The sequence below is a fragment of the Hippocampus comes genome, unplaced genomic scaffold (genome assembly GCF_001891065.2).
Source record: "Hippocampus comes isolate QL1 unplaced genomic scaffold, H_comes_QL1_v1.1 scaffold86, whole genome shotgun sequence".
In the NCBI taxonomy this organism is placed as follows: Eukaryota; Metazoa; Chordata; class Actinopteri; order Syngnathiformes; family Syngnathidae; genus Hippocampus; species Hippocampus comes.
This window is the reverse complement of record NW_017805882.1, coordinates 4467582-4491003: the sequence shown is the minus strand read 5'-3', so window position 1 is coordinate 4491003 and position 23422 is coordinate 4467582. Positions and strand designations below refer to the sequence as shown.

Below are 23422 nucleotides of genomic sequence, written 5' to 3'. Positions count from 1 at the left end.
TGGTCCAACATTATTATGACTGTCTTTCTACACACACACACACACACACAGACACACACACACACACACACACACACACACACACACACACACACACATCTATGAACAGGTCCAGGGAACATTCCACAGCAGCACAGCCAGCGTGGACATCCTGAGGAAACAACACTGGCTTCCTGTCAAATTAAGCCAAGCCGCTGGCTGCTGTGGACGATAACCGCTGTTGGATGAGGTAGAGCGCCACCTTCGTGCCACCACGCCCACCAACCACATGCCAGCACCCATCCAAGGCCATTAATGTCCAGGACCATCGGCCAGAGCAGGATCACTGAAGAACTCCTCAGACGCCATGGGCCGCTTTCTGCTTCTGTTAACCTGCACGCTCGTATCCAACTGTAAGCTTGTGTTATCTCTTTGGAATTCTTCTTGGAGGAGTGAATTCATTGACTGATTTCTAATCAGGTGCTTTTTATTCTTGTTCCAAGACCTCCATCCATGGAGAGGGGCCGGCGCACAGTCCAGTAAGTACATTACATTGGGAGATGCGGCTACATTTTGTTTTGTTTTTTTTACTTCAACGATAGATTTCTTTCTATCAGTGTGATCTGCGAATCGGTCTTGTGGTCGTACGGGGGCGGGCGGAGAGGTCGGTGTTTTCATGGCCTTTTTAGACAAACCAATATAAAGAATCTGACGCACAATGTCGGGCAAACACTTTCATCACAACCACTTGCTAGAGATTTACATTGCTGCCATATTATTGACCCCAAGGTTTAAAAAAAAAAAAATTCAGTGGGTTATAGTTTGTGTTACAATTTCAAGCAAAGGCTACAGTTATGGCACCTTTTACTTGGTGAGTGGGGGTGGGGGTCTACTGTACATGACAATGAGTTGTGTGGTCATCCACAGGGCCACTAAAGCTTCAATGTGAGTTAGTGGAAAACTTTATCGCAGCTTTGGGTTTATTGTCGGCCCCGGTGGAAAAAGTTGATCAGAACAGTCTCTGGGAACGTGTCAGCCGGCATTGTCACACGCTTTGCTCACTCAACGATGGAACGTTTGACTCGGTCCTCATCAGGTGGCGTGCTCCTTGCATGCCAGCTTTCATCAGGACGAGTTGTGAATGATGCTCGGTCATAGGCAGCGTCGTTCCGCTCCGACAGACTGTGAGCAGAGCGACCTGTTGGTGGAGTCGAGTATTTTGATCTTGCTGTTGTTGTTCAAACTCCGTCATATGAGGGATTGACGGTTGTGAGCTGTTGCTGTTTGGCTCAAAATGACGCATAGTACATCTTGATGAATTTTAAAAACAGCTGTTTCAGTCATTCAATTTCCAAAGTGAAATTTATATTGAAATTAACATATAGGAAAATACTTTTCAGGCCAATTCCTACCATTTTTGTTTGATTTCTCTCTCTCTCTAAGGTGTGGTGCAGAAGACTGAATGCAGCTCCCGCCTTCCGGTGTGGAGTTTGAATGTTCTCCTTATGCCTGCGTGGGTTTTCTCCAGGTATTCCGGTTTTCTCCTACATTCGGAAAACATGCGTGGCAGGTTAATGGAACACTTCCTAGGTGTGATTATGTGCGCAAAAGGTTGTTCGTCTCTGTGTACCCTGCGATTGGCTGACACCCAGTTCAGCGTGTACCCCACCTACTTCCCGAAGACAGCTGGGATAGGCTTGTGAGGATAAGCAGATTAGAAAATGGATGGATGGATATATTTGATTGGTTGAATATTTAATATTAATATTAATATTTACTACGCTTAAAAGCCAAGTCTGTGCCAGAAAGCCAACCAATTTCAATGCATTTTGATTTTGGATCATTGTCATGTTGTAACATCAACAGTTATGTCCAAAGTTCAGTTTGAGGTGAATTTGTTGATTGTTCCTTCCACAACAGTCATATTTCTTGAGATGGTGAATTGTTAATTTTCAATAGCTGTTAGGTATAATATTTGAATTTTTTTTTCCACTCATGAAATATTTCACTCTTTGTGTAGTGAATCTATAGCAGGGCTCACCAACATGATGCCTGCGGACATCAGGCAGCCTGAGCACCTCAAGTAGACTATGGGCCTGTTGTACTAAAAAAAAGTAGCTCATCAGTGGTGGGACATTATTTTTTAGGAATATTGTAGACGTGAACATCTGAAAATGTAATCCCTGCCAGAGATTTCTAGAAATAAAGTGTTGCATGTCTTTATTGTAAGAAGTCGTTAACATGTTCACTTTCTTCACATGAATATCATTTTTAATAACATTATTCAAGGTCATTGGAGCAGATTTGTTATTTCAGAAGAAAGAATCAAACTGGTAGGCGTTCACATTAACAGTACCAGGAAGTACTTTAGCTCGGTGTGCTAGCTTGGAAAGATTTGGAAGTGTTGGCTTCATTGAAATTGGTTTGGTTTCTGGCACAGACTTGGCTTTTAACCGTAGTCTAGAAATGTTCAATAGGGTTGAGATCAGGACTTTAGTACGGCCATGTGATTTTGGATCATTGTCACGTCGTAACATCAACAGTTGTGTCCAAGGTTCGGCTTGAGGTGAATTTGAAAAATTTGGAGGTTCTTCTTATTCTTCATCACTGCATCTGCAGTGAGCAATGTATCAGCACCACCGGCAGCAAAACAGCCTACCTCTTCCATGCGTGACAGTTGCTACACCTTGACTTCTCAAAAGAGAGTTTAGCCCATTTAGCTCATCTTCGGGTTTTGGCCCAACTTGTTCATGACGGCTGCTGCAATTTCCGTCGAGCTTGACGGTTTCAATTTCAGAGCAGCGTTTCTTTTGTGGTCGGCACGTGCTCACTCACGGTGATGTAAAGCTCCACTCACCGAGGGCAGTAACACTCGTCTTCTTCGAGGCTCCTAGCTTTTTTCTGGACATCCTGACCAATTACCCTCACATTGTTTAGAAATAAATCCAAAGGACTTTAGCCCACGTGAGTACATTCTCCATTGGAGTGCTTCCTGAGTTTCTTGGGCTTTTCCATTGTTCTGAATATTGGTCAAGCTGGTGAGTGCTGTCAAACAATTCGATGTGATACCGTTCAAAAAAAATGGTTAATTGAGCTTGGCCTTGTCAAATCAATGAAGACAATCTTGATAAGTCACCACCACTTGTATATATACAGTACACAGTAAATATTAGCCTGTGTGATAATGTTGACCCTGTGTGGATTAAAATCCTTAACACAAACTTGTTTTTACACTTGAGTGTTGAATTTGTTAGAGCAATATTTGACCTTGGCAAAAGAACAGTCCAAATAAATCACGAAAAGCCCCAAATTAAAATGCGCTCATTTCCCCTGAAATTTGTATTGGTTCAAAGGGGCATCTTCAACCGGAACTAAAGAAAGAAACTACAAACTTACAGTTAGTGAAAATTATTCCATCATTGCACGTGTTTTTGTTTTTATTTGACATTTTTGATAAATTCATAGCCTTTTGCAACACAGCTATGACTCGAAATTTCAAGTTTAGGACAATGCTCTGGTCGAAATGATGCCCCAAATTACCAAGATCATTTAGAAGCGTGCAAAAGATTGCGTTTTCTAAATCTCTGATCTGAAAAGTTTGTAAACAGCAAATCTTTTTATATCGCTAACCAAACGTTTTTTGCAACTTTCTTGCCATTTACACACAGAAGGAAGCAAATACAAATTTACTAGCCGTAAATATTGATTCATTAAACATTCTGAATGATATTATTAAGAACACAATTGAAATTTGGTGGCTCAGTGATCCAGTGGTTAGCGCGTTGACCTGAGAGTGCAGAGGTACCGGGTTCAATTCCAGCTGCGGCCTCCCTGTGTGGAGTTTGCATGTTCTCCCCGGGCCTGCGTGGGTTTTGTCCGGGTCCTCCGATTTCCTCCCACATTCCAAAAACATGCATGGCAGGCTGATTGAACACTCGAAATTGTCCCTAGGTGCGATTGTGAGCGCGGATGGTTTTTTTGTCTATGTATGTCCTGCGATTGGCTGGCAACCGGTTCAGGGTGTCCCCGGCACCCCCCGTGACTCTTGTGAGGATTAAGTGGATCAGAAAATGGATGGATGGATGAACAATTGAAATTTCTTTGATATGATCCCTTTGTAAATCATAACCGCACGCATGTTTTTGAACCCCACCCTACAGTGTTCACTATAAGGGACATCAGCATCTCACTTGAGCCCGGGGACAACGTGATGCGGGGCACCAATGTGACTGTGCGCTGTGAGGCGTTGGTCAGCAGCTCAGGCGCAGGGCCACTGAGTCGCGAGTACACAATCTACAAGGACGGCGTCACTGTGTACACAAAGACTACCAGCAGCTCCAGCGACCTCCTGTACCGTCTTCCTGACGCCCGAGTGTCCAACACGGGCAAGTACAAGTGTAAGCTCAACATCGAAGGCAGGAAGGTGACCAGCGAGGCCAAGAAACTCACAGTCACGGGTAAGTGCGTCTAGACACTAACAACTGTGCTTTTTTTTTTTTTTTTTTCTCGTCTCATTTTTATCCGGGGCAATTTTTCTTTCTTTCCGATATGTGTTAGTAGAGCTTTAAAGCAAAGCAGCCGTTCGTGTGTAAACATGAACTTGCCTCATTGGGTATTGTTTCAGAGTCGGGGGTGGGGTGGGGGTTTCTCTCATCTTCCCACAGCTTCCTCCCACATTCTAAAAACGTGTGTCTTAGATTTTCTAAGACTGAATTGTGTGAATGTGAGATTGCTTGTTTGCCTCCATCCACCAATGGCTGATTGGCTGCCTGCGAATCCAGAATGTACCCAACAATCTACAATATTTCAACACATTACACAATAATGGAAGAAAAACAAAATGATATATTAATGTAAAACTGTAAATTGATCCGGACGACATGCGACTCACCATGGTGCATTCCTCGTAGCTCTGCCTGCAGCTACGGCGGGAAGCAGGTGCCACACCGTGCACTGTTGCGTCGCTTCCATCATAATTGAATATACTTTATGCATCACTCCATTACTAATGTACCCCACCATTGGGTTTCCTAAATGAAATCAGAGGTTGATGAAGTATTCCAACTTTACACTCAAGTAGAAGCACAGATACAGGTGGAGCTTAAGTATAACATAAAAACCACCCCAAAAATATGCCACTTCACCCCCAAAAAATGTTTGTATTTTTTTCAGATGAGAGAGAAATTTTTTGTACTCCAGACGCGTAGGCAGCCACAAGATAACGTCAAACAATTCTCATTCGTATTCAATGATCGGGAATATCTTCAAATCTATTGGCTCATTGTCATTAAAATTCCCCGCTTCACGTTCTTCCAAGTCATCACTGTTCCTGTTTTTTACTTCTTAGAAATCCCCATGATCACAATTAGTCAATCAAAATCTCAACAGGAGCTGACTCGATCCATCATTCTGTCGTGTACAGTATTCGGGATGTAACCAAAGATTGATTTGAACTTTATATTTAAAAGATGCAAGCACACTCATTGCGTCATAGCCCCTAAAAATGAGCCGTAAAAAATCGCTTTGAATCGTAGTCCCACCGAATCGAATCGTTCCCCAACCGTCCTTGAATCATATCGCCCCCCCCACCCAAGTATCGAGATACGTATCAAATCATCTGTTTCAAGTCAAGTCAGCTTTATTGTTAAATATGCTCTATGTGTAACATCCAGCACAGATGAAATTACTTTCCTCTCTCAACCACAGTGCAAACATGTGGTGCATTGAACACACACTGCTAAAATTTACGTTAAAATTTCATAAGACATAAATATATAAATATGTCAAATAAAATTAAATAAAACAAAATAAACAAATAAATAAATAAACAAATAAATAAAATGTTTGTAACTGTACTTCAGTACAGTAAGCCACCACTGAATAAAATATCTAAACACCGCTGGGTATCTTTGCTCACATTGCAGGTTTGTCTACACCCCTGCTTCATTTGAACAATGCTGTTGTCAGTGAAGGGGAAGAGCTAACAGCCAGGTGCACAGCGCCGGGAGAAACAGGGTCTATCATTTTCTACTTCTATGATGACTCGAAGGAGATCCTAGAGGACAGGGTCAACTCCAACCAGTCCGAAGTCAAGCTTCGCTTCAATGATGTTGGCATCCACAAGATGAACTGTTCCTACACCGTCCTGGTGACACCATTCTTCTTCAGGTCTGACAAAAGCAACTCTGTCACCGTTTCGGTCAAAGGTACTGGAAACATTGTAATTCATTCACTTTTCCAACCGTCAAGGTTTTCTTCTTAGTGGTCGGTCTTGTTTCCACAGAGCTTTCCATTACACCAGTTTTGGAGATTTTCCCTTATAGCAATATCTACGAAGGAGACAGACTTGACATTATGTGTACCGTGAGAAGCCTCATGGCCGACATGCATGGAAACGTTCACCTCTACCTGAGCCGTGGGACACAGCTTCTCAGCAGGGGGGACACTAATGTCAACCACAGCATGATTGCATTGGCCAAGGACTCCGAGGAGTTCGAGTGCAGACTGGAGATGGGAAATGTTGTGAAGGTGGATACGAAAAAGATTTTGGTGACTGGTAAGTACCGTGTGTTGTACAGTTGTGCATCTTATGGTTTAGAACAGGGGTGTCAAACTCATTTTTGTCGCGGGCCACATTGTAGTTACGGTTTGACTTGGAGGGCCGTTATAAATATTGGGAAACCATTATAAATGTTTAATCATCTCCACATATTACATACACAGCGCACAACAAATGGATGGACAACTAGTTTTAAAATCAGAAGTCAAGAATAATGACTGTTATTGTGGATTACATATGACAATTTGAAATTTTGGTTCAGACTTTAGCAAGCATCATGGAACTTGACATGCTTGATTTGCTTTTGCGGACCACATAAAATGATGTCGCGGGCCAGATCTGGCCCCCAGGCCTTGACTTTGATAGCGGTGGTTTAGAATTCACAGTATGACATCATTGATGTAGTGGTTAGAACGGGCCTGGTAAAAGTATGACCAAGGAGGGGCTGCATCCAGCCCACCCGCAGCCTCTAACCGGCCCTCACAGTGACCGTGAATTCGAGCAAGGTAGCAAGCAATCGCTACAAGTTGTGTCTGGAGTGTTCCCAATGATTTATTTCCTGTACAGTGGAGGGAAGAGGGCCGAGAGTATTTGTCCTGATCATGCTGTACGCAAATCTACGGTTTTATACACTGTATGAATTGGCTGTATTATAAATCATCACTTTATCATTATATATCACTGTCAATAAAATCACTCTTCCCACTTATCTACTATAGGTGCATATATTTGGGAGTCCTAACTCGGAATGGCTCACATTAAATGTATTTTAAAACATTTTTACAGTTGAAGGTGTAATTTTAATGACTGTTTATAAATGGATGTAAAATGTGTATTTTTCAATTATAACAATGCATACGTACCACATCTACACATAAACACACACACACACACCATTTATAGAAACGAGACAATAAACGTTTTTTCACTCAAAAATAATATAGACAAAATTGATGTTCGCATGTTGGCTTGGCCTTTAGCAAGTGTCCTAGTTTTTCATTTGGCCCCTTTGCAAAATTAATTGCTCACCCCTGGGTTAAAACATCTGTGTCACAGTCAAAAGCTGAGCGGTATGAATCCTGGCTCTGGAGTTTGCATGTTGTCCCCATGCTTGCATGCATTTTCTCCAAAAGGGTAAATTGAAGACTTGAAATCAGATGTGTCCAAACTTTTTCATCCAAGAGACACATACAGCAAAATTATAGGATTTCAAGAGCCAGATTGTTTGACAGTTCAGGGTCTCCGTTGTCTTATTTTACGCTTTATAATGCACCACACATTTTCAATGTGAGATAGGTCTGGACTGGAGGCAGCGCAGTCTCGTACCTGCACTCTTTTACTACGAAGCCATGCTGTTGTAACACGTGCAGAATGTGGTTTTCCATAGTCTTGATGAAATAAGCAGGGGCATCCGTGAAAAAGACGTAGCTTGTATGGGAGCAGATGTTTCTCCAAAACCCGTATGTACCTTTCAGCATTAATTGCACCATCTCAGATGTGTAAGTTAGCCATGCCATTGGCACTAACGCAGCCCCATACCATCACAGATGCTGGCTTTTACACTTAATGTACATCACAGTTGAGATGGTTCTTTTCCAGGATACACGCCGACCACAATTTCAAAAACAATTTGAAATCTGAACTCGTCAAACCTCAGGACACTTGTCTTCTTTGCATTTAGATGAGTTTGGGCTGAGAGAAGCTGGCAGCATTTCTGGTTGTTGTTGAAAAATATCTTTTGCGTTGCATAGTAGAGTTTTAAGTTGCACTTACGGATGTAGCGCCAAACTATATTTACCGACATTGGTTTTATGAAGTATTCGTGAGAGCCCACGTGGTGATATCCTTTACACAGTGATGTCGGTTTTTGTGCAGTGCCGACTGAGGGATCGAAGGTCACGGGTATTCAGTGTTGGTTTTCAGCCTTGCCGTTTACGTGCAGTGATTTCTCCAAATTCTCGGAACCTATTGATGATATTATGGACCGAGGATGATGAAGTCCCTAAATTCTTTGCAATTTGTACTTTGTGGAAGATTGTCCTTAAACTGTTTGACTCACGCACTTGTTCATAAAGAGGGAACTCTCGCCCCCATTTATACCAATCATGGCAACCACCTGTTCCCAGTTACCCTGTTCACCTGTGGCATATTCCATGCAGGTGTTTGATGAGCTTTCCTCAACTTTCTCAGTCTTTTTTGCCACCTTTCCCAGCTGTTTTGGAACATCTTGTAGACATAAAATTCAAAGTTAATGGTATGTGCAAAAAAAAAAAACAAAAAAAAAAACCCACTAACGTTTGTCAGTTTGAACTTCAAATATCTTGTCTTTCTAGTGTATTGAATTAAATATAGGTTGAATATTATTTACAAATCATTCTATTCTGTTTTGATTTATGTTTAACACGCCCCAAATTAATTGGAATTGGGTTTGTGTGAATAGAGAGAGAGAGAGAGAGAGAGAGAGAGAGAGAGAGAGAGAGGTGGATTAATCAGTTTGAACATGAACTATCTTGACTTTGAAGTGAATATAGGTTGAAAATGATTTGCAAGTCATTTTCCTTTTTGGGAGGGACATTTTACACAACATCCCAACTTCATTGCAAGCGGAATTTGTTAATAGTACAATGCTGGCAAATGACACAGGCCACGTCAATTATTCATTTTAGTAAATTCCGCGGGCCTCTGAAAAAAGAACAGCGTGCTGGAAATGGCCCCCAAGCCATAGTTTGAACACCAAATTTGCTCCAAATTATTCATAGGTCAATGTGAGCATATTTTATTTTTTTGTTCGTTTGTTTGTTTGTTTTTTGCTGGTTTTTTTGTTGTTTTTTGTGTCCTGCAACTGGCTGGTACTCTGCCTTCCGCCCAAACGTAGCTGAGATAGGCTTCATCTCACCCTCAACCTCAATGAAAACAAGTGCTATTGCAAATGCAGGTTGTTAATGGCTGATGTTTTTGATTGTATCCACAGAACTGTTTTCAGTGCCTACTCTCACCATGTCTCCAAGCGAAGTCTTTCAAAAGGAGTATATGACTCTGAGCTGCAAAAGTGACACTTTTGCTTCAGAGAGGATCCGCAGGGACCAGTTGACATATAGTTTGGATCCACCAGAGAGCCTCTTGATCCCGAAGAGCTCTGGCGTGTTTTCTGGCAAAGCTCCAGTCTACGATTTCAACTACACCTGCATCGCTCAAGCCAAGGGCATTAGGAAATACAGCAGACCGTTGACGGTCCGTCCTAAAGGTGAGCCTGCATGCTTCTTTCACAGTATATGACAGCACTTCACATAATCAGGTACACAATCTATTAAGACACAATCCAAAGCTGTATCACAAATTCTGCCTTAAAAAAAAAGTTACCATTGAATGACACTGTCAGAGAGCTCATTTCACAACAATATTATTATTGTGGTTGTAGTTTGCAGTGGTGTCATTCTACAATGCAACATACAAAGATCAGTATTTTGGCAGTCCTGGCAGCCAATTAATCCCCCCCATAAAATATCAGAACACATTTGCAGTTTCATCTGCAATATCCTGAAACTGATTTAAATTCCTATTGGATAATTTCTGGGAAACGATTTCTTCCACAATTTTCCAGAATTGTGGTATTTGCCCAGTTGCAATTTAATCAAATATACATTTAGATCAGGGGTGTCCAGACTCTGGCCATTTGGAGCCCACAATCCATTTTTAGCAGCCAGCGACATGTACTAAATAAAACAAATGGCATCGCCCATGTCAAGTGCCTACATTGTCAAGCAGGAGAAGAGAAAAAAAAAGTGTTCTCATCTCTCACGTACTTGTTTTCCATCAATCAAAAATCATTCGGTAAGACGCGTCTCAGAATTGTTTGCTCAAGTGTCTGCTGTGTTAAGGACTGCTTAGTTCAGATTGCTCTGGTTTGGTTTTGAATGCGCAGATGCGATTCTGCCACTGCTCAGAAAAGTGACAGATAAATACTAGTGCTGTGCAGTAACACTCCAAATCCTGAAAAGTCCTTGAGTTTTTGCTTTATCAACTACATGAGTAAAATTTTTTTTTTAATTCAAGTCAAGTTTATTTAGTTTAGTTTTTATGATGTATCACAAAAGATAATCAAAGGGTTTTGCTGGCCCTCATTACATTAAATTAATTATATGCCCGACGTCTTGACCCTCCATTCAAGGCAAAAAAAAAAACTAGATGTAAATGTATATCCATCCATTCTAAACATTATCCTTACTAGGGTTGCAGGTGTGCTGGAGCCGAACAACGGATTTTTCAGAGTACATGCATAATATATAGTGATTGCTGCGCATATTTTTAATGACACTAAAGAATGTCAAAGTGGCTCTAGCTTTCTTTGAAATTTTCTGAATACGGAACTCCAAAGAAAACGCATGGACAACCCTGATTTATAGCATTTTGCTCAAAATGTTATTCTTATGACCTAAATATTTAATATTGTATAAATATTGTCTTAACACAATATCCTAATGCAGTTAGCCACTTTCCCATGTGACTTTAAGCCAAGAAATACCAAAACACAAAATAAATATCTAATTTTATTTACTCAGTCGTTGGCCAGGATATGAATCACTTTGGGTTTAACTTTCGAGAACCAACCTGTCAGTGTTCTCTGAATGTACCACATTACTAGAGTGCACTTTAGAAACTATGAGTGTAACCCATACTCTTTTAACAAGAGCATATTATATGATACGAAACGATGCGATAAGTTCTGATCCGATACGATACAGGATGAACTGGTCGCTGTGGTGCACAAGGCCTGTCACCCAAAATCTGCTGGCATAGGCACCAGCACAACCACAAACCAGGCACAGCAAATTTATAACACAATGTAGTGTAATATGTATACTGTATATACATGTTTAGCTATCTATCTATAAAGGTCTTATTGGTTTCATGTTTTTCTTTTTTTTTAACTGAAGTTTGTTCTTGCTGTGGTTGCCCACTTTTAGTAACTGTGTCAACGCCAAAGATCTCAGTGGTTGGCAGCGCGGTGCTGGGACGTCCCTTTAAGGTCCTGTGTAAGTCGGACTTTGGCAGCCTGCCCATAAACTACACTTTGCTGAAAGACTACGACCAGCTGAGCATGGCCATTGTAAAAATGCCACTTGAACAGGCTCTGTTCACCGTCACGATCCATCAGCCCGGCGAAATAAACAAGTTCATGTGCGAGGCCAAGAACAGTCAGAAGGACGCGCCGCTCAGCAAAAGACTGGAAGCTATTGTTGTTGGTAAATATTTCACAGAGCAAGAACTGCTGTTTTTTTTTTATTTACTATACAGTGGAACCTTGCATATTTGCAGCATTTTCAAATTTGCCTCCTCACATACATTTGTGGGGAACTATGCATGTCTATTATCCTCTGAAAAACTCATGTATTCGCTGTTTTTGTGCTCAGGCCGAAGCCACGTGTCTGAATTTTAAAAAATCCTACAGCATCCTATGTTTTGGGCAAATGGGGATTGATATGCACTAATATTTGCTGCGTGGCCCCTTTGGCGGGAAGTTACTGTATGGGCAAATATATCCAATCAATCAAGTAATCAATCTGTGGTGAGGCTTGAACCCATAGATTGCCCTGAATCTTTTTTCAGCTCAATTTTGAAAAGGCACGCTTGAATGACCGTGAGATCCCTGCCCACAAGCCCATCAAACAGCCCACCTCTGCCTTTTTCCTCCATAGTGCCGCTATCTCATCCGACGCTCACAGTCATCCCCGTCTTGCCGGAAATTGCGGAGGGAGATCATCTGTTCCTGATCTGTGGTGTGAAAGGCACCCCGCCGATCACCTTCAAGTGGTATCGAGATGACAACAGAAGCCCGATCTTCACCACCACCACAGACATGAACAATACCGACTACCAGATTCAAGCTCTGGCTAAAGATGACAGTGGCACCTATTACTGTGAGGCCATCAATCACGCCAAAAATGTGGTCCGCAGCGCACCGGTCACCATAGTAGGTGAGGAGAATGTTTATTCACATACAATCTCATATAAACATTGTGGCGACACGTGGGGCAAAGGTTTAGCACAGCCGCCTCACAGTTGTGAAGGTGAGGGATGGAATCTGAACTCTAGTCTTTCTGTGTAAAGTTTGCTTCGTCTCCTCATGCCGGCATGGATTTTGACCAGGTACCATGGCTGCCTACCACATTCCAAAAACACGCACGTTGATTGAAGACTTTCAATTGTCCTTAGGTGTGAATGTGAGTGTGAATGGTTGCTTGCCTATGTGCTGAGCAGTAATAATTCTTAGCTTGCGCTCAAACTACATTCACTTGCTTGTCTGGTGTTCTTGTTGCATTCCTGTTTGTCTTCAGTAAATGAAAAGCATCCGGCCATTGGAGGGTGTTCCGTTTTATTTGTCTTCAAAAAGTCTCGAGTCGTTTTCTCAGTACCGTATTTTCCGCACTAAAAGGCGCACCTAAAAGCCTTCCATTTTCTTAAAAGCTCACAGCGCACCTTAAAATCCGATGTGCCTTGATATTTCGACCCCAAAATGGCTCCTTGCTCGAGACATGCTGACAATGCAGAGTTCAAGCGATCGGGTTTCGCAGTTGAACACTGAAATAGAGCAGCGGCAAGAGAGTTCAACGTTAACGAGTCAATGTTATAACTTGCCTTTGGTTAAGTGAACTGTTTCCGCTGCTTAATGAAATAAATTTTTCTGACATCTGATCGTCCTGTTGGCGTTTCCTTGAGCATAGCTCTATCTAGTGGGTGCATTGTAGATTGCATCATATAATGCGGTCCGCCCAATACTGTCTATGAAAAAAAATTACAAAATAGGCCATTCATTGAAGGTGCGCCTCATAATCCAGTGTGCCTTTTAGTATGGAAAATATGGTACATTTATTTACCTACACTGGGAAGCACTGTCCCATTAGTTGTTGTGAAGTCAGACAAGAAGATTGGCTCAAATTCAGCCGAGACCCCTAACACATGAAGAAAGGTTTGAAAAAAGGCTGTCTAATAAATCAGTGTCATCAATGTCACATGACTTTATCAAGTCATGTGGTAGGTAAAAATAAAATCCCTTTCAATGCTACAGGAGATACTGTTATTGACAGCAGAGAAGGTTTTCGTTTGAAATTTATATTATGAGTCGGCAGCCTCCTCTTTAATTGCACTATTCCACCCTTTAGTACTTGCTTTAAAATCTTGGGCGACCCGATGTCGAGTGGTTAGTGCATCGGCCGCACAGTGCAGAGGTGCAGCGTTCGAATCCAGCTCCAGCCTTCCTGTGTGGACTTTGCATGTTCTCCCCATGCCTGTGTGGGTTTTCTCCGGTTACTCCGGTTTCCTCTTACATTCCAAAGACATGCGTGGAGGTTATAATGGAAGACTCTGAATTGTCCCTTGATGTGAGTTGTGAGTGCGGATGGTTGTTCGTCTCTGTGTGGCCTGCGATTGGCTGTCAACCAGTTCTGGGTGTACCCCACCTACTGCCCGAAGACAGCTGGGATAGGCTCCAGCACCCTCCGCGACCCTTCTGAGGATAAGCGAATCAGGAAATTGATGGATGGATGAATTTTACGTCATGAGAACTCAATTTTAACTATTAACAGCATTTTAGCCATTATTGTTGCGTGGGTCTCTAAATCAGCTGGTTCCAAACAGCTCCATTGTCTCCCTAATTTGCTCTTTCCACCGTCTTTTTCTTTTTGTGCGTTGTACCCTTTGTAGTATTACACTAAAATTGCAGTCGTCTGCATTCAAATTTGCGCTCCGGCAGGCAACAACCAATTCGAATGATGTCATGCACGCTGTGATCAAGCGGATTACAATTTCAGCATTGTGGTACGCTCATACTGGTCGTATTTTATTTATTTTTGTTCATCTTCTTGAAATAAATTTGAATTGAGTTGAGCCATATTACAAGACTCAGTGGTCCTCATTCACAGATTTGTGCTTGAATCAAGCACTTTAAGCGCTTGACACACCAATCTCAGATTCATCTGTTCTTACTTGAATTTGTTTTTAATTCTACAAACAAATTTAGAACCTCCTCAGCACCATTAAAAAAAAAATGAAGAGCTACTGTATTACTGTACTGTACTATTCCAATTTCCAGCATGATCATTACTGAAAATCATTGGTTCAATATTTGGTCATGTGCGTTATAATCAGTGGTGTTCTGTCAGGGCCAGCAAGATCTTTGCTCATTATAATCAGTGGTGAACATTCAGGGCGCCGTCTTTTGTTTTTGATTGATTCCACAAACCTCATTTGTTATTTGTCCAACAATGTCGTCTTTGTACTCTCTCGGCAGTGCGCCTGGCCCTCTGGAAGAAAGCCGTTATTGTAGGCTTCTGTCTGCTCCTGGTGTCGGTGCTGGTGGTGGTGTTTGTGCTGTGCATCAGGTCCAAGAGAGGTAGAGACACCTACAATCCCACAGCAACTCACACCTCCTTAGTTTGACTACGTGTGAAGCAACCTTCTCCCGCCCTCTTCCTCCTGCCCTCCTCACATCTCCTCTCTTATTATAGGTAAAAGGGAAGCAGCTGCTGAATTGTCAGTGTGAGTTGGCTCCACTACTTGCTTCCTCTCTATGTGACAGATGGTGTATAGCTGCGTTAGTCACAGTGTATCCGTATTGTTAGGTTGGCCGAGATTGAATGCGGGGTCGCTAGCCAAAAGGTTACATCTTGGGTGATCCAAACAATGTTGACAGCTCTGAATGCAGGTGTGACTTTAAAAAAAAAAAAAAAAAAAGATCCAATTTAAAGGTGTGCTGTTGTCAAAAATACCTAGATACAGTTTCTGCAGTATCTGTACCTTTAACAAAAGCCAGGTATTTGTGATGTGAAAAAATGAGAACAAGATGAACAATTTGTCAACTTTTTCCACCCTTAATATGGACTTTAACAATTCTAGCAAACTGAAGTTTAATGGGAGTGGATAAAATACTCAAAAGAATCCAAAGTCTAATTGTTTCGTTAAAGCACCTTTCATTTCAGTCTTTTCGGGTGGGAGCCCATCAGCATAGCATGTTTTGGCATAAATTGGTCTATGTTTGCCCGACAATTCCTCGCTATAATGTTCCAAATCTATCAGAATACAAGCACACCTCTGTTTTCCCGTCTTCAGATCACCCAACAGATTTTGAATTGAATTTAAGTCTGTGCTCTGGCTCGGTGTTACCAACCTCAGCTCAGTTAGCATATAAAGGTGGCAAAATACAAAGTAGAAATTCCAAAGGTACCTTGCTATTTATTTATTAATGTGTTTATTTATTATGACATTGAAATGCGGGGCGGCCGGTGGTCGACTGTTTCGTGTGTCGGCCTCACAGTGCTGAGGTGCAGGATTCGAATCCAGCTCCAGCCTTCCTGTGTGGAGTTTGCATGTTCTCCCCGAGCCTGTGTGGGTTTTCTCCGGGTACTCCGTTTTCCTCCCACACTCCAAAAAACATGCGCGTCAGGTTAATGGAACTGTTTTCCTCAGCTTCCGATCATACCAGGAGTTAAAAACAACAACAATAACAATGATCTGAGTTGAGCGTTGAACATTAACTCCAAAACCGGTTTGGAATAGCTGAACTAGCGTTTGGTGACTTTGTGAATGAAAACAATGTGTTTATCTCCATTACGAAAAACTCCTCAGAACTGTCCACTTGTGATTAGATCACCCAAGATGTCATCACTAGATCAGAACAGGCATCAGAGAAGTCTAAAAACCAAGCTTGGTGTCTTGCTTGGTTGAGTCCATTGAGAGACTGCTACTACTCCTATTATGACCACGTATTGAGTAACAATACCAAAGTATACTGTTAGAAGAAAACCCGTCTTTGTAGCAATTCAATATAGTATTCCTTCATTTAATCCAAATTATTTATCAACCAATGAAATGAATGGATGTTTGTATTTTATTATTTTTTTATCTTCAGATGAGGCCACGGAACTAATTTCCATAAAACATCTCCAGTGCCTTCAGATGAGGCCACGGAACTAATTTCCATAAAACAACATCTCCAGTGCTACTTGGTTGTAACTTCCAGTAGCATGATTCCAAGTGTACTGTAATTGTATGTGTCATGCGAAACGCTGGAGAAACGTAGCATACTTGTTAAAACAGACAGTGTTTGATGTCAGTAGGCTTCAACATTCACAATTCCCGGCATTGTACTCATCTGAAATCAAAAAGACTTCAGATAATCTGACATGTGTTAGATTTCATCCGATTGACTTTATTCTCACCATTTCTCAGAAAGCCTTCGAGCCCTAAATCAGATGACTCTTTAACAGTGAGGCTAACCCACGACACAGAGGTTAATAATGCAGCCCCAGGTAGATTGTGTTTTTTTGTTTGTTTGTTTGTGTTTTTTTAACTTTTTTTCTTGCTCCACTGACTGTCTTCATCAGTCATTACTCCAGCCATGAGTCCTTTCATAGCATGTTATGTGTGGGAGCCGTTGCGATCCATCCTCACACTCCATCATCCATGTTCTAATATGCATGCAGGGGTCATGTTGTTGCAAGTTTGCAACCCGACTCGCTATGTTTAACATAAACATCTGTTTTGTCGTTGATATCCCTCTCAGTGCTACATGAGAGAGTGTTTCGTCGATGACATTTTGCTCGAACATTGTCTCTCTATGTGTATTCCCGAGGCAACCAAAAGAGCAATTGTTGTAGGGGGGGGTGTCTCGTCAAACAGGAAGAAGCTGCTTACTTAATGTAATGTCGAATACTCGTGAATGACATTGTCCAGTGTTGCAAACTGTTTAGAGCGCCCATTATCATCTTGTTCCAGACGGAGTGCCACACTATGATGGCATGGAGGGGAGGGTGACCAATGGGACACGAGCTAGCGCGGTGTCGCTTCCCACTGACACCAGCAACAGGAGCAGCTTCAGTATTCCAGCCACAGTGTAGAGATGCCCTGCTCTGCAAGGGGCGGGAAGTCACTAAAAGAGAAAACACACACACACACACAAAAACAATGTTAATGATTCACCAAAAAGGAACAATTTTAGATCATTTTTCCATGTAGGGGGATTTGTTACAAGAGAAATGACTCGCCTCCTGCTGCTCCCTCTCCCCTCCCCCTGCAATCTAGATGGCCTGTGTTTGTTGTCTATTTTTTATTTCTCATTTTATTTAACATCACCGTCTTTGTCCTGTGTGCTTCTTTGTATGCCATGCGTCTACAGGTGCATGTTTTTACAATGTTGCGAGCATCATTGTTGAGTGATTTTTTTCAGAACCCTTTTATCACCGTCATAGGACATGTGTGTGTATATTTTGGTTCATATCTCGACTTTGCTCAAATCATTTTAGAATAAATAAATTGGTTCTATTTAGATGCGTGTCATCCCCATTTATTTTGCTACAAATATTGCATATGACACAAAATCAATATGGAGCGGGCTATTAAAGGAGGATTATTTTATGATTATGTATTCTGGTCGCATGCACAGGACCGCGCAGCAAGACTCCCAACGAACTCCACACTAACTTGATGCATTTCCCAAAAAGGAATGCACGGCAGTGACTTCCTTTACAAAGTGAAACAATGGACTCTGTGCTAAGCTTCCGATGCTGACACAAAACAACTTTTGTTGGTTTGAATGTGCGTAGCGTGCAGGGGAAATTAATGTCATAAACCTTTTTTAACCGGCACGAGATAACATTACCAGCTGGAGATAAGCAACGCAGTTTTGTAACCGTAATCGAAAGCACTGTAGGAAGACAGTTTATGCAATGAAACACAGTGAGCTGGTTAACTTAACACATTCAGATGTTCCTAAACTCTCTAATAATAATCATTTAGTGATTTATAAAAACATCGACCATGCATCCAAGATGTACTGTTTTAAGAGCGTGCTATAAGGTGAACGAGTAGCTGAATAAAGCAACAATACCTCTGCTTTAAACCCCAAAAATATTAGTAGATTGCAACGTTTGTACTTTTTGAGCTAAGAAAAAAATTAATCCTCTGCAGGGTGCAATTCATATGAAAAAAATGATAAAGTTCCTTCACCGACTGACATGTGTTATTCAAATCTCTAGCTCCATAATTTGGGTTTCTGATTAACTATTGCAGTATGTCCTTATAGGTTCTCCCTGCAGCAGATATTCAGCCCAACTACACTTTTTTTTTTCATTGTGCATATATTTCTTCTGCACAGGGAAAGTGGAGAGAGTCGACATCAGCGTGTGGAGCGAGCGGCCGCCTGCATCAGGTGAGCATGGCAACGTCAGCACCAATTTGAGATCTGATTGGTGAAAGACACAGTCACATTGCTAATATACATATAATATACACATAAGTTACATTAGCCGCCACTTCTGATTCTGAAGACCTCGGGCAAACTATATTCACATGATCGCACTTACCGGCTGAAATGTGAATGGACCAAAAAAATAATAATCTTGACATACACACGTGCTTGAAACAGTGCAGGCAAAAGAAACGCTATGGGAGTTGACTTTTTGTAAATCTAGGTACAGTACTAGTGATCCCATTTAGGCCGGCAAAGGAACCTTTCTGGCCCTGACCACTCATCATTTTTGATAACTTTTATTCACGTTCCAATGCAGCCAATGACGAGGAGAGCAGCATAGTGTCCAATGAGCCCGATGTGGAGTACACTGAGGTGGTGCATCCTCAGCCAACAGACCCATCCAAAGGTAACGAATCCACCCTCTCCTTTGTCCCTGACTACGCTTAAAAACTTTAAAATGTTTCCCTGTGCATTCTGGACATTCATTTCACCTCCCTTTCATATCTCCTTACAAAAAAAAAAAAGCAGCCACTTAGTTGATAAGGGAAACACACTTCCGAGGAGGGGCCTAATTACCCTTAATCAAGACATCTCCAGGGAGTTACAACTGTTGGAATAACTGTTGGCATCTCCAGGACTGTTATAGATGCTATAAACAGGAAGGGTTGAGCTAATTGCTGAGCTGGGCTCTGATACGGGGTGGCTCTTCATGAATGTCCTGTGAGCTCAACACTGTAGAATGTGACCACTGTCTATTTTTGTATTTGTGTTAATTATACATTGACGCTGCTTATCGTGGCCATGTTGCCTTTTGATGACAGGAACAGGCTAATGTTTGGATTTTTACGCTCAACAGCACCACGAAGGAAAGGCACAGAAACGGTTTACAGCGAGCTCCAGAACTCTTCGCATGGTGAGTTGAATGTCCCTTTTAATGCTGCCTTGATGGCAATAAAAATGGTCCGTTTAATATTGTATGTTTTATTTTAAGGATTTGTAAGTTTCTTAACGGTCTCCAATTTTCTGGTTGTTTATTGGTGACGGTAATGGACAGAATATCAGTGCAACAAAACGGACTGAAATGATGCCGTTGAGTTTATCACCGAGTTCAGGGGTGTCAAACTCATTTTTGTCACGGGCCACATTGTAGTTATGGTTTCCCTTGGAGGGCCATTATAACGGTGAATTTTGTGAACCCATATAAATGTTTAAGCACCTCCACATATTACATACACAGCGCACAACAAATTGATGGATAACTAGTTTTAAAATCAGAAGTCAAGAATAATGACTTGTTTAAACATTGTTTATATTCATGTAATCAGGGGTTTGGTAATGAGAAAATGCTTGCAAGATCATATGTTGTTTTGGATTACATATGACAATTTGAAATGTTGCTTCGGACTTTAGCAAGCATCATGGAACTTGACATGCTTGATTTGTTTTCGCGGGCCACGTAAAATGATGTGGCGGACTAGATCTGGCCCCCGGGCCTTGATTTTGACACCCGTGACCTACAGTATTTGAGATGTTCTGCTGCAGCAAAATCTCTCTAATTGATAATTAGGGCTCAAAGTTAACATGAAATCAATGAAAAGTTGGGTTATTGATGGTGTGGCAAGTGACCACACTGACTATTTCCTGTTACTGCTGGCAGGAACTTCCTGTTATTGGAACAGCAGCCAGATGCAGTATGCTGTCAAGCATCCCTCTGTGTACTAAGACTTCCTTATGAACCGTGACTAAGGAATTTGGCATTCTTCAAAGACTGTGGATTGAAATGACAGTGGTCGAAGCAAATAGCATTTTGTTGCGGCGAAACAAAAAGTAATGAGTGAGCGAGGTCAGCCGCATCCACGCGTCTGTCGAATGAGTCATGATGAGTCCCTCTGATGTCAGCCGATGAGTCAAGGGTCCACATCCACCACACCTAACCTGTGACTCTTTTCTCTGTAGGCGCTGATGAGCATCATGGCTATGTGAGTTGACTGCGATCACAACCACGCAGCAAGGCTTCGCTACACACACTGCAGTCATCAATTAATATTGAGGGGGTTTTTTTGCACTGATAATCATTGCTGCACATCATTGTATGTCAATATGTCGATTTTGACGCTCACTGTAGCTGTTGTGCATTCATTCCGACAAACCACATCCCCACTCAAACAACTAAAATAATAACATTGTGGTGGGCAAATGTACTTTATTTAGCAAAACAGGTCCAACCATGATATAACAGTGGTATGTTTTTCCCTTTCCTGCTCTCAATATTAATTAATTTGTTTAGTTTTACGCAGAGGATTTTATTTGTGGTATTGTCTTAACACGACTACTCTTACTACATACCACTGCATGGAGTGTTTCAGTCCCTCCCTGTTTCAGTGACCCTCAGCAGGCCGATGATCCAGAGCAAGAGGGGAAACCGCCGTCAAAGTTTCCAGACAAGAACAAAGCTGTTTGGGCTGGGGCTTCCTTCCTTATCGGCCCCCAAAATCAGAGTTTGCGCCTCAGTCAAATTACCTTGAGGCCTAGACTCGACTTTATCGTTTCTGTTCTTGACCATCATGACCTAATGCCTTGATCGCATTCCAGTGATTTGCCGTCGTAGTAATTATTCCTTACTCGGAGTGTTTGGCTGTGTTTCATCCTTGAATTCACTTCATGTCCTCCTGATGCACTTTGTGTGCAGGGTTCTGTGGAGTACGCCGATCTCAATGGCGAACAACATGAGATGAATCACTATCCAGTCGAGCACCATAACTGCCAGGATCTGCCGGTTCCAGTGGATTAGTCAGACAAATAGGCATCGCACACTGCTCTGTTTCCACGGCACGTGCACGTCATAAACGCACCGGGTGCCCTCTTGTAGCCCTCCTGACGTTCCTATCAGCAACATAAATGACTGCTGTAAATATTTGCTCACGGATGAAGACGTGTGTCATTTTTGTTGTGCTGTGCCATTGTTGATCGTGAAGAGGTAGCAGGAATAGCGAGCATATTTGAGAGCCATTTCCTCACTATTTCAACTGAACCATAAATTACAGATGCGTTATTTATCCATCCATGCATTTTTCTATACTGCTCAAAAGGGTCACCCGTAAACTGGAGCATATTCCAGTAGGTTTTGGGTAAGGACATGGACAATTTAAATCAGGGAAGGGCATTTTAAACGATTGAGGGGCCACAATTTTTCATCACCTCTACCGGGGGTCACATTGGACCACACACACTGACTATTATTACCTTACGGACAATGCAACTAACAGCCGAGACCTTGAAGCCGTGTTCGTCCAGGTGCATTTGTTTGAGTGACACACTCCAGTACTGCAGAATTTATTGAAATAATCATCATAAATAAAAGTTAAAGACTTACTTTCAGGCCACCCATGGTCAGAATAATTAGCCTGACGATGATGACATTTCTGCTATGTAGCCCATTGCATGATGGTTAAAAACGTTGGAATAGCAGGGTTGCATGTGTGCAAAATTACAACTATTTTAAAATATGTCTTTGATAAAAAATAAAAAAAAAACAAAATCACAAGGAAGGCATATCAATGAAATTATGCCAAAAGACTCACTGACGACAAATGTTATCTGTTACATTTGACAAAGGGCGGTCCGGTGATCCAGTGGTTAGCGCGTTGACCTCACAGTGCAGAGGTCGTGGGTTCGACCCCGGCTCCCACCTTCCTGTGTGGAGTTTGCATGTTCTCCCCATGCCTGTGTGGGTTTTCTCTGGGTACTCCGGTTTCCTCCCACATTCCAAAAACATGCATGGTAGGCTGATTGAACACTCTCAATTGTCCCAGGGGGTGTGAGTGTGAGTGCGGATGGTTGTTTGTCTCTGTGTGCCCTGCGACTGGCTGGCCACCGGTTCAGGGTGTCCCCTGCCTACTGCCCAAAGACAGCTGTTATAGACTCCAGCACCCCCTGCGACCCTTGTGAGGATAAAGCGGATCGGAAAATGGATGGACGGATATTTGACATATAAGATGGTCATCAAGATGGAGTGACAAGAGTAAACAATATTTTAGGAGGTTCTCAAGCACTATTTGGTATTTTAAATATCTAAGAATTACCTTTTAGTTGATACTAGCTAACGTTAGATTTTGTCCCAGAGCAATGATAATTTGCTTTATTTTTCTTTTATCACTTGAAATATAATGCGATGGGGGACAGAAAATGATTCTGGAACAACCCCATACAGTGTGCGCCCTGCTATTGGCTGGCGACGAGTCCACGACTCCAACTAGAACAATGACAAATGGACGGATGGATGGATGGACAGACAAAAGCATCATTACAGTGTATAACCTCTTTAAACAATTTTTTAACCCTTCTTAGGTTTACCTTATTCTGAATCTATATGCATATGGTCATGCACTAAACCTCATGGAAATCAGTCTGAACTACTTTTTATGGCAGTTTTTAATGCACATTCATTCCTCACTTGAATCACTATTTTATGATGTAAAATACCCCAATGGAAAGAGGCGGCGGGAGTATGAAATATATTTGCAACAGCGCTACCTGGTGGAGTACAGCCCGAATTTCAACAGTGAAATCCGACCACATGAAACATGATTTCGTTCAATCTTGATTTGAATAGACTAAACAACTTTGGGGGGAAAAAAGGA

General features: G+C 41.9%; 1 protein-coding gene across 9 annotated transcripts; it reads left to right on the top strand.

Moving 5' to 3' along the window:
* Positions 1-223: 223 nt before the first annotated feature.
* pecam1b (platelet and endothelial cell adhesion molecule 1b) lies at positions 224-21712 on the top strand. 9 transcript variants are annotated; one of them, XM_019889430.1, is made up of 16 exons: positions 225-392; positions 483-518; positions 4140-4436; positions 5904-6185; positions 6263-6535; positions 9510-9782; positions 11503-11781; positions 12235-12513; positions 14826-14927; positions 15043-15073; positions 16763-16842; positions 18687-18740; positions 19099-19188; positions 19639-19695; positions 20739-20761; positions 21472-21712. In XM_019889430.1, the coding sequence occupies exons 1-16, from the start codon at positions 347-349 to the stop codon at positions 21571-21573; spliced, it is 2304 nt and encodes a 767-aa protein (XP_019744989.1). In that variant the 5' UTR covers positions 225-346; the 3' UTR covers positions 21574-21712. The 9 variants fall into 9 exon arrangements, 8 of the variants coding, with proteins under 8 accessions (XP_019744992.1, XP_019744989.1, XP_019744990.1 ...); XM_019889431.1 differs by lacking the exons at positions 15043-15073; positions 16763-16842 and having other exon boundaries at positions 226-392; XM_019889433.1 differs by lacking the exons at positions 14826-14927; positions 15043-15073; positions 16763-16842 and having other exon boundaries at positions 224-392.
* The last annotated feature ends 1710 nt before the right edge of the window (positions 21713-23422 follow it).